The 11,982-nt window shown below is 40.3% G+C and overlaps 1 protein-coding gene across 1 annotated transcript in view; it reads left to right on the top strand.

Annotated features, from left to right (window-relative positions):
• Window positions 1–8,697, top strand: part of LOC106694690 (zinc finger protein 883-like) — a 26,971-nt gene extending 18,274 nt beyond the window's left edge. The window contains exons 2-4 of the mRNA XM_023745749.1: window positions 2,295–2,321; window positions 4,663–4,723; window positions 5,198–8,697. Of these exons, the coding sequence (XP_023601517.1) occupies window positions 2,295–2,321; window positions 4,663–4,723; window positions 5,198–7,178 (2,069 nt within the window). The 3' untranslated portion in view covers window positions 7,179–8,697. The remainder of the gene's footprint in view (window positions 1–2,294; window positions 2,322–4,662; window positions 4,724–5,197) is intronic.
• The last annotated feature ends 3,285 nt before the right edge of the window (window positions 8,698–11,982 follow it).

Here is an 11,982-nt window from a genome sequence, read left to right as displayed (position 1 = left end):
CAATTGCAGTACAGTTTGGGTGTGTTTTGCTTCCTTGTCTCTAATTCACTAATTCGGTCCTCCACTCTCCTAGTCTACTGTTGATGCTTTCAATTGGTGTTTTTTATTGCAGCTATATCGCTCTTCATTTCTTCTTGGGTCTTACATAAGTTATCCATTTTTTCATCTGTTTCTTCTTGCTTCTTGCATAAGTTGTTGACTTTTTCCTCCGTCCGGTGTATGCACTCTAGGACCCTTATTCTGAATTCTTTTTCTGTCATGTTGCATGCCTCTGTATCACTTAGCTGCTTTTCTGGCGAGTCCTCCTTTTCTTTCCTTTGGGGGTTTCTTTGCCTACCCATGTTTGATCTCACTGACATATCTAGATGTTGAGTCGTTCAGTGGCTGCTCCCTGGGTGGCAGTGGCTCCTTGGGCTGTGGTTGCTCCTCGGGAGGTTGCGGTAGCAGCTGCTCCTCAGTTGGCAGCAGCTCCTCTGGTGGGTGCTGTTCACAGCTGTGGTGGCTCTTCTGGCTGGTGGGGGGAGGCTTCACGTACAGCTGCTGTTCCTCAGACAGAGGGTGTGGTGATCAGGAGGCTGCTGTTGCTTGGATCTGCTGCGTTGATTTAAAGGCACAAAATACAACACAACAAGGCACAACGTACCAGGGACTGAACACAAATATATTCACGATATTAATAACCCCAAATAAAGGTGACCACCCGAATTAAGAGAATTAGGGGATAAGGAAGAAAGAAGAGAAGAAGAGAAAAGAGAAAAAAGAAAAGAAAAATAAGAAATAAAAACAAAAAAGGAGTGCAAAAATGGAATTGGGAAAAAAGAGGGGGGGAAAAAAAGAAGAAAAAAAAGAGCGAAAAGAGAGAGTGAAGTAGAAGAGGGGAAGAGACTATTTGTATGAGGAGAAAACTCCGATAGAACTGCCACTAATCCCAACAAATTCCAGCAACAGATCCCTGGAGATGAATGCAAACTACAAACAACCAATGATATCAAGAGAGGCAAGGGAAAACAGAAGCACAAAAATAGTCGGGGGGTGGGGGAGGGGAGGGAGGGGGAAAACCAGCAGAAAAAAATAAAAAGAAAAAGAAAAACAACCTCACAACCAGTCCTAAAAAAGAAAAAAAAAACACAAAACAAAACAAGCAAAAAAAAAAAAACACAGACAAACAAAAAAAACACAATATATTCAACAATCAAGCAAACAGCAAGAAAACAATAGAAAGATAAGAGAAAAAAAATGTTTGGATAGTGAAGAAGGATAAGGGATAGGTGTATAAGGATTTAGAGCAGTGGATTGGAAATAGGATATATAAGTAGGGTGAAATTAGACAGGGGGTAAAAAGACGGAATAGGGAAAATCTAAAGCAGGAATAGGGTAAGAGAAACAGGACACCAAATGGGGAAAAGTGAGGAAGAGCGTTTTAGTATAGAGGTAAAATTGAGGTAGGGAAAATTAATGCTAAAGGAACGATGAAAATAGAATGGAGAACACTACTCCCAAAATAAAAAAAAAAAGAAAATAAAATGGCGCTTTAAAAAATGGTAAAATGGTAGCAGTAATAATACTGGTTAAAAATAAAAATGTAGTAATTAAAAGGGTAAAATCAGGTGATGGAAAAAGAAGAAAAAGAAAAAAATTGGTTTCTTAGTTAAAAGGCGAAAAAGGAAAAAAAAATTTGCAGTAGTGAAGGTCTTTCGGTTCTTGTACTCTTCAGCCTGGCTCGCCTTAGTCCTGCCAGGTATTCAGGAGAGTGTTGAATTTCCCTTCGATACACTGTTCCTCCGTGTTGTAAATCACAGTCCTGATTTTAAAGCAGGCTGTATTTGTGATCCAGACTGCCTTAATTTGTGTTCACCTAAGAGTCAGTTTGTGGCTCAGCCTCTGGGTGGCAGTGTTTTTGGGTTGGCCTCTGAGGCTATACGGCTTCTCTACCCAACAGCAAGGATTTATTTTTTCTATTGCACTTAAAACTGGTTTGGGGAGGGCAACTGCCCAGAGCTGGTTCTTAAATAATCCTTACCCTGCTCTGTGTTGTTGGTGGGACTGAAAGTCCCTCTATAGGCGAGACCCTGGTAACTCCCAGGGACTAATGAGATTATTTTAATCCTTTATCTCGTAGAGGGTGGAATCTGGGTGTGGCTGTGCTCCTTGCCTGGGGGGTTGGGGGAGGAATTCCACCCTCTGGAGAGAATGGCTGCCCCAGTCCTGGGCCCAGGGGTGTCTCAGCACTCAATTCTTTGTCACCTCTCCCGGCCCCCCCTCTCTCCTCAGCCTCTCCCCAGATTCCACTCGTCCGCACCTTCTCCCTCTCTTCAGCACAGGTGAGTGTCTGTATCCGAACTGTCCTATGAGCAGGGTTCAGTGAAAACAAAGAAACAAACAAACGCCAGCTGGCCGCGGAAACGCTCCTCTCTTACCAGCACTGCATGATCTGGTCAGCTCCTCAGGCTGCCCCCTTTAGGCTCAGTCCTCCGTAATCACAGAATCCAAATCTCAAATACCCCAGTGCCAGGAATCCCGAGGAACTCCTTTCCCCAGTCAGGGGCTGTCTGCCACTCGGTCTCCCTCCGACCCTCTGGGCTCAGAGGTCTGGCAAACTTTCCTGCCCAGATCCCTGGTTTTTTACCTTTCCAGGGGAGCTCTGCCCTTCCCGGCTGCAAACTGTCTCACCAGCTGAGTAATTTCGCCAATTCGGGGTGGGTGTTATTAGTTTCAGCTGCTTACTACATTTGCTCCGGGACAAGACCTGGGACGCGTCTGCCTATATCGCCGCCATCTTGCTTCTCCGATTCCAAGTATCCTTTACCTATGTGTTCACTTTGGAGAAGTGTCTATTTAGGTTCTCTGCCCATTTTTAAATTGGATTGTCTTCCTTTTGTTAAGTTGTATGAGTTCCCTGTATATTTTGGAAATTAACTCCTTATCAGATGTATCATTGGCAAAATGTTCTCCCATGCAGTGAGCTCTCTTGTCATTTTGTTGATGGTTTCTTTTGATGTGCAGAAGCTTTTTATTTTGATAGTGTTTCATTTGTTTATTTTCTCCTTAGTTTCCTTTGCCCTTGGAGATGAATCGGTAAACATATTACTATGAGAGATGCCTGTGACTTTGCTGCCTTTGGTTTCTTCTAGGATTTTTATGGTTTCATGTCTTATACTTAAGTCTTTTATTAATTTTGAGTTTATTTTTGTGTATGGTGTAAGTTTGAGGTCTAGTTTCATTTTTTTTGCATGTCCCTGTCCAATTTTCCCAACACCATTTATTGAAGAGACTCTCTTGACTCAATTGTATGCTCTTGCCTCCTTTGTTAAATAGTAATTGAGCATAATGGCTTGGGTAAATTTCTGGGTTCTCTATTCCATCCCATTGACCTATATGCCTGTTCTTGTGCCAGTTCTAGACTATTTTGAGTAGTATAACTTGATACCTGGTATTGTGATTTCTTCAACATTGTTCTTTCTCAGGATTGCTGCGGATATTTGGGGTCTTTTTTGGTTCCCTATAAATTTTTGGAGTGTTTGTTCTAGATCTGTGAACTATGCTCTTGGTATTTTAATAGGGATTGCATTGAATTTATAGAGTGCTTTGGGCAGTATGGACATTTTTAAGAATGTTGATTCTACCAATCAATGAACACAGTATATTCTTCTGCTTGTGTATATCTTCCTCTAACTCTTTATCGGCATCCTGTAGTTTTCCAAGTACAGGTGTTTTACCATCTTGGTTAAGTTTATTCCTAAGTATCTTAATTTTTTTTGTTGCAATGGTAGCTGGGATTGTTTTTTGTTTCTCTTTCTGAGATTTTATTGTTGGTCTATAAAAATGCCATCAATTTTTGGGTGTTAATTTTGTTTCCTGCTACACTTTCAAATTCGTTTATTAAATCTAGTAGTTTTTTAAAATAAATCTTTATTGTTCAGATTATTACAGATGTTCCTCTTTTTCCCCCCCATAGCTCCGCTTCACCTGGTTCCCACCCAACCCCATGCCCTTACCCCCCGCCATGTCCTCATCCAAAGGTGTAAGATTTTTGTCCAATCTCTTCCTACACCCCACACTCTCCCCTCCTCCCGAGAATTGTTTTTTGATGGAGTCTTTCGGGTTTTCTATGTACACTATCATATCACCTGCGAATAATAACAGTTTTATTTTCTCTTTTTCAACTTGGATGCTTTTTGTTTTTTTCTTCTTGTCTGATTGCTATGGTTAGGACTGTTAGTACTATGTTGAACAAAAGTGGTGAAAGCAGACATCCCTGTCTCATTCCTATTCTTAGGGGAAATGGTTTTAGTTTAGCCCATTGAGTATGATGTTGGCTGTAGGTTTGTCACATATGGCTTTTATTATGTTGAGGCATGATCCCTCTATTCCCACTTTGCTGAGAGGTTTTTTCCCTAGGGATTTTTTAACTGCAAGAGGGAGGACCTGGAAGAATGGGGCTGCTCCATTTTGACTAGCACTGGGAGTAATTCTGTTTTTTTAAACAACTTAGATGAGCAGAGAGAAAGAGTGTGTGTCTTGTGTTTCTGTCTGTGTGCATGGAATTATTAATCTTTGAAAACATGACTAGAAACAATACAAAGCATAATAAAACATGATTATAAGCTCCTCATAATAAGAAATGTAAGATTCATAAGATGTTTTCAATGTTTCTAATTTTAGGATATTACAAAGTTGATGTCCACATTGAGGAGAACCAAGAAAAACAAGAGAAACCTCTTTGGCAAGTAATATTCATTGATAATAAACCACTGAGTAAAGAAAGGCAGATAGTTTTAGGAAAACCAATTAATCTGGATTAACTGCAGATTATTCAGGAAAAATGTCCTGTGAATGTGACTCACGTAGAATGAAGTTGCCACTTGTTTCTGACTTAATTGTTAATGATAGGAACTATTCAAGAAAGCTGGTTGATTACATAAATATATGTGAAAAGTCGCAGCTTGATATCAAACATGAGAAAGCTCATCCTGAAGAGAGGCCTTAGGAGTATAAAAATATGAACGCTCTCAGTCATAATAAAGATCATCTGAAATTTCCAACTCTGGAGCAACCTTTTGAATGTAATGAATTCGGAAAAGTTTTACATGATAACACTTGTCTGTGTTATAGTTAAAATTTCCCTAACAGGAAAGGAATCATGTAAGGATGATGTATTTTGGAAAAGCTGTGATAACGCAACTCTGTTTAACCACAGGGGAACTGGTTCAAGGGAGAAATGCTTTGATCTTAATGAATGTGGGAGATCCTGTGACAAAGCCACCATTGAGGAATACGATGAAGTTCAGATGACTGTGACACACTATGAATGTAATGAAAGTGGAAATAATTTCAACAGGAATTTACTCCTCATTCAACCTCAGAGAACTGTTACAAGACATGGTGCTTTTGAAAGCAGTAAATGTGAAGAAAACTTGACCCAAAGCTCAGCCCATCTGGTACATCAGAAGACACAAACTGGAGATAAGGTCTGTGTTTTTAATGGATGTACAAGTGCCTCCTACCAGGACTTAGACCTTACAATACATCAGAGAACTCAGACAGAAGAGAAATTCTACCAATGTGGTAAACGTGGGGAATCCTTGCATCAAAACTCACTTTTCAGTGTACATCAGGAAAATGACATAGGAGAGAAGGCATTTGAAAGTAATGAATGCAGGAAGTTCTTTTACCAGAAAGCACACCTCATTCAGCAACAGAGGACCCACTCAGAGGAGAAGACTTGTGAATGTGAGGAGTGTGGGAAATTCTTCTGTTCAAATTCACACACTAGTCATTATCCTGGAACTCATATGGGGGCCTGTCTCTATGAATATAATGAATGTGAGAAAACTTCCTGTCAGATGTCAAACCTCAGTGAACATCTGACAGTTCACACAAAAGAGAAACCTTATAACAATGAATGTGGGGAATCTTACAAGAAGTGCGCCCTCTTAGTACATCAGAGAACACACACAGAGGTGGAACTCTATCAAAGTAATGAATATGGGAAATCATTCTCCAGGATGGCACAGCTCAAAGAACATCAGAGAATTCACACAGGGGAGAAACCAAATGAATGTATTGAATGTGGGAAAACTTTCTCTAAGACATCACATCTCAGAGCACATAAGAGAATTCACACAGGCAAAAAGCCCCATGAATGTATTGCATGTGGGAGAACTTTCTCTAACAAGACACACCTCAGTGCACATCAGAGAATTCATACAGGGGAGAAACCCTATGAATGTAATGCATGTGGGAAAACTTTTCCCCAGAGGACACACCTCGGTACTCATCAGAGAATTCACACAGGTGAGAAACTGTATGAATGTAATGCATGTGGGAAAACTTTCACTTATAATTCAGCCCTCCGAGTACATCAAAGAATGCACACTGGGGAGAAGCCATATGAATGTAATGCATGTGGGAAAACTTTCTTCAAGACATCACATCTCAGTGCACATCAGAGAATTCACACAGGGGAGAAACCCTATGAATGCAATGTATGTGGGAAAAGTTTCACTCATAATTCAGCCCTCCGAGTACATCAAAGAATTCACACTGGGGAGAAGCCATATGATTGTAATGCATGTGGGAAAACTTTCTCCAAGACATCACACCTCAGTGCACATCAGAGAATTCACACAGGGGAGAAACCCTATGAATGTAATGCATGTGGGAAAACTTTTTCCAGGAAGATACACCTCAGTGCACATCAGAGAATTCATACAGGGGAGAAACCCTATGAATGTAATGCATGTGGGAAAACTTTTTCCAGGAAGATACACCTCAGTGCACATCAGAGAATTCACACAGGGGAGAAACCCTATGAATGTAATGCATGTGGGAAAACTTTTTCCCGTAAGACAAACCTCAGTACCCATCGGAGAATTCACACAGGTGAGAAACCGTATGAATGCAGTGAATGTGGGAAGTTTTTTGCCCGTAGTTCTGGTCTGAGGGCACATCAGAGAATTCACACAGGGGAGAAACCTTACGAGTGTAATGAATGTGGGACAGCTTTTGCCCACAGTTCAACTCTCAGTGAGCACCAGAGAATTCACACTGGGGAAAAACCACTTGAATGTAGTGAATGTGGGAAAACTTTCGCTCATAAGGCAGGTCTTCGAGCACATTATAACAGAAGGCACACCAGAGAGAAAAACCTTCAATGTAATGCCTTTGGGAAGTTCTGAAGAAACTGATTATTAAAACACAGACTGCATATTGTTTCCTTTAACTATTTCTTCTTCTAATAGGCACAAGCATGTCTAAATTTCCCAATCTGCCTTTCATCCAGGTGGGGCTTGTCATGGATTATTATGCTATTACATATCAGCTAAGTTTAGCCTTTAAAAAATTGCATTCTTCCTGTTCTGTTATTCATACTGGAATGGAAAAATTTGCAAGGCAGACTTGTGTGCTGTATATTGAGATAGAGTACAAGGTAGTGATGAAACAATTTTCCACTAACAAATCTTCCCCTGTTAGTTTTTTTTAAAAAAAAAAACACAGGAATTACATTTGTACTGTGTTGAGCTCTTAAAGATTTGGTGTATTGGTTAAATGCATATAATTTATCTAACTCTGTTAGAATGAAGTTAAACCTGTTAACCCTGGGTCGTTGGTGCCAATTCAGCACCAACAGGAATCCCTGATTTGGGGTGCAGTGAGGAAGGAAACTTGCCTCAGTGCTATAGCATGGCTGTGAAAATAGCACAGCTGAGGAATAGCTCAGTTATGATGCAGTGCAGCTGTGAAAACAGCAGGGGCTTCGTCACCCTTGGGCCAGGACTGTCTTTGGCCAGGCAGCTCTGGTCTGCTCCAACGAGGCATCTCCCATGTTTCTACTGTAGCTGGGGAAAAACGGTCTTCAGTGGAAAGTTCGCTCCCCAAGCCAGAGGGAAGCTGGCTTAAATGGACAGAAGTCCCTGCCTCTGGTCCCTGATTGGTCTGTCCTCTTGCACATGAGGCATCCAAATCCTCACAGTTTGGTCCAAAGGCACTGGTCTTGATTGGTCAGAATAGAGCTGCTCTGATTGAATGGAGAAAGCCTCAATCCAATTGGTAGAAATAGGATTCCAGGAAACCATCATAAGGGCTGGCTCAGCCAATGGCAGTTTAGTGCTGAGCAGTTTGCATAAAAATCCCCTTTGCAGAAATGGCTGCTGGCTCTGCTTTTTTTGTTTGTTTGTTTGAGCCAAGGTAGCCACCAGAAGCCCTTCTTAATAGGTGTCTTTTTTTCCTTTGAGGGTTCACAAACTCTGTAAATATAATAAATGTCAGAAGATCTATCATAATTCAATCTGTCATTGTATATTATAGAACTCACATGAGGAAGGCAACTTCTATCAATGATCCTGAATGATCAGACAACCTCATTAAAAATGAGAGAAATCTCAGGGAAAAACACAAAGGCCTTTACTTCCCAGTGAACTTTATTAAACATCAAACAATTAAGATTAGACTAAAACCTTGTATTTTGTTGTGACATTTCTAACACATTGAGTTTGCAACAGATAATTTTTTTTAAGAAAATGTCAGTTTCAGAAATGAGTAAAATCATCACCTTGAACTGATGTACTAAAATTTGCTTTATTATATTAAGTTTTATAGAAAATATTTGTCCACAAACTCACTGTGGACATTTTAAAGATGGAAGAATAGCTTGAATTCTGTGGACAACACTAATAAATGTTTGTGACTGGTCTCTGAGTTATGCGTACATCTGTGCGTCTGTGTGACAATAGAAGGCAGTAGCTGAACCTGGTCTGGACTCGTTAACTTTTCTGAGCAACACTCTGTTAGTTCTCAACCTTGGCTACACATTAGAATCACCTGGGAATCTTTTTAAAATCCTGATTTCTGGGCCTCATCCTTCGGAATTTCTGTTTCTTTGTTATGGGGTGGGGCCACAACATTAGTAACAAAGAAACAGAATTTCCTGAGGATGAGGCCCAGAAATCAGGATTTTAAAAAGATTCTCGGGTGATTCTAATGTGCAGCCAAGGTTGAGAACCACTGGTCTATGTGCTTCTTCTTTGCCTCCCCTCAGCTTGATGCTGTTCGATGTTGGCCTGCCTGGGATATCTGACCATTGGTCTGGCCCTGTTTTTTAGGACCATAAGATTTCTCAAGGATTCTTTGTGTGTGTGGTGGATGTTGATTCTTACATAGTCATTTGGGCTTCATTTTATGCCATTTTAGTGGTTCCTTTTGCACTGAGTGATTATTAAGCAAGTCTTAGCTCTCTTGTATGCATGTAGCCTGAGTATCCGGTATAGGATCTTTTCCCAGTCCCACGATGCTTGCTGATACTGCAGCATTGCAAACTAGTTGATTTTTGCCCTGCTTGGATAGGAGGTTGTAGAATTAGAATGAAATCAGGGCTACTTTCATGTCAGAAGCACTGCATTAGTATTGAAAAGAACTCGCTTTTTTTTTGGGGGGGGGGGAACAATATAGTATAGTCTTAGCCAAGAAAATATTTGTTCAATCTGTCCTAATTTCAGGCTACATGGTTTGGTCAGTACAGAGAAGAAAAGAAACGAATTTCTCATTTTTAAAACCTGAACCGCTAAAAATTTCTCTCAACACTGGGCATGTTGCTTTCTGCAAGTGTGATCTGGTAGATTATGTAGACAATGTCAATTGATTCCCTGAGTAAATTTTCTGTTCCCTATCTTCTATTAATATTATGTGAGGGAACATTATGTGTTTTTGTTTGTTTGTTCTTTACCATTAATTGGAAAACAGGTATTTCTTTGACTGGCTTATCATTGCTTTACTTGGTGGCATCACTGCCATAGAAAAAGGCCAGGAGATGAAGCTGATAGTACCACCCGGGCTAGCACACCAGAGACTGGGTTAGCACTCCTGGTGGCAGGAGAGTTCCAGTAACTAAGAGAATATGTTTGTCCCTCCTCAGTCTCTGCCACAATGTGAGTTCGTTGTACCGGGCCAAAAGGGAAATGAATTAAAGGTATCTCTACATGCTTGATTTTTCAGAAAATTATTGATTTCTAGAAAACTAAAGTACTTTAAATTTTTAGAAAATTAACTTCATTCTGGAATAGTTGTAAATTTAAAGAAAAGTTAAAATAATAAATAATCCCTATATATTCCTCACACAGTTCCCTTATTAACATCTTTTATTACTCTAGTACAGGGGTGGGCAACCCCTGGCACGCGTGCCAAACATGGCACACCAGTAACTTTTGCTGGTAATGGAAACCCTCTCTTATAATCTTCCATTTACAATTTTTTTCTTAATATCAACTTTTTTATTTTTCAGATAAATTCAGTGGAGGTGCATCTTAGATAAATAAATAATTTTACATAACAAGTTATCTTAAAGACCATAAACATGGACTGACAAGAGAGGGGAAGAGCAATTTTAATAGTGTCGAAAACGAACTATTGAGGACTTGGAATGCCATTCCAGAAATTTTTTTCTGTTTAAAAAACTTTGCAACAGCGTTACTCTCCATGTTTTCATCCACATACGCTGTGAATCTTTGTTCTCTGTGATGAATTTTGTTAAGTCTCGTAATAGGAGTAGCCTGACGGTGAAAGTAGTAGCTCGTGCATATCTCTGAAGGTCACGAAATGTAAACCTGATGTAAAATCTATGTCATCAGTGATGCAGCAGCGAAAGTCCCACTGATAATATCAAATGGAGTCATAAAGTTTTCTGTCGGACTATCAGTGTACATGTATACATTAAAAAAATAAATGTATTTTTCATCATCATATACTGTGTTTTTGTCGCTCGAATGAATTTTATTATTCAAGTTTCTTCACATACATACACCCTAAGAGATATTAAGTAGGCGTAACATGCTCTCAAAAAATTAGGGTTGGCACGCAGAAGAATTTTGAGTCAGATTTTGCTGGTTTTGGCATGCACAAAAAGGTTGCCCACCCCTGCTGTAGTACATTTGTCATAGCTAAGAAATATTGATACATTATTAACTAAACACATTATTTTTCAGATTTCACTAGTTTTTTTCTCTACTGCTGTATTCCGAAATTTCATTCAGGATACCACATTACACTTAATTTTCATGTCTCCTTAGCTTCCACTGGTCTGTGACGATTTCTCTTACCTTCCATGTTTTTTATTAACTTGACAGTTTTGAGGAGTACTTAAGTACTTTGTAGACTCTCAATTTGGGTTTCTGGTATATTTTTATGTTTGCACTGGTGTTACCATTTTATACTTTTGAAGGAAGATCACAGAGGTTAAAAAAAATGCCATTCTCATTAATACCACATGCTGTCAACGTGAATGATCATTAACAATGCTAAGCTTGATTACCTGGTTGAGGTAGTATCCCTCAACTTAAAAGCATAGCACCATGCATGCTACTTGATAAAAATTTCTTTAATAAACTAATAGTTTATCAAGTTGTACATAAAATAAGATCAGAGTGCTGGTAAGAGAGGAGCGTTTCCCAGACCGGTAAGAGAGGAGCGTTTCCGCGGCCGGCCGGTGTTTGTCTGTTTCTTTGTTTTCACTGAACCCTGCTCATAGGACAGTTCGGATACAGACACTCACCTGTGCTGAAGAGAGGGCGAAGGTGCAGACGAGGGGAATCTGGGGAGAGGCTGAGGAAAGAGGGGGAGCCGGAGGAGGTGGCAGCGAATTGAGTGCTGAGACACCCCTGGGCCCAGGACTGGGGCAGCCATTCCCTCCAGAGGGTGGAATTCCTCCCCCCAGCCCCCCAGGCAAGGAGCACAGCCACACCCAGATTCCACCCTGTATGAGATAAAGGATTAAAACAAGCTGATTAGTCCCTGGGAGTTACCAGGGTCTGGCCTATAGAGAGACATTCAGTCCCACCAACAACACAGAGCAGGGTAAGGATTAAAAAAGGATAGAGAAGCTGTATAGCCTCAGAGGCCAACCCAAAAACACTGCCACCCAGAGGCTAAGCCACAAACTGACTCTTAGGGGAATACAAATTAAGGCAGACTGGATCACAAATACGGCCTGCT

The sequence above is a fragment of the Myotis lucifugus genome, unplaced genomic scaffold (genome assembly GCF_000147115.1).
Source record: "Myotis lucifugus unplaced genomic scaffold, Myoluc2.0 scaffold_577, whole genome shotgun sequence".
NCBI classification, from domain to species: domain Eukaryota; kingdom Metazoa; phylum Chordata; class Mammalia; order Chiroptera; family Vespertilionidae; genus Myotis; species Myotis lucifugus.
The sequence above is the reverse complement of the archived record's forward strand: the minus strand, read 5'-3'. Positions and strand labels throughout refer to the sequence as shown.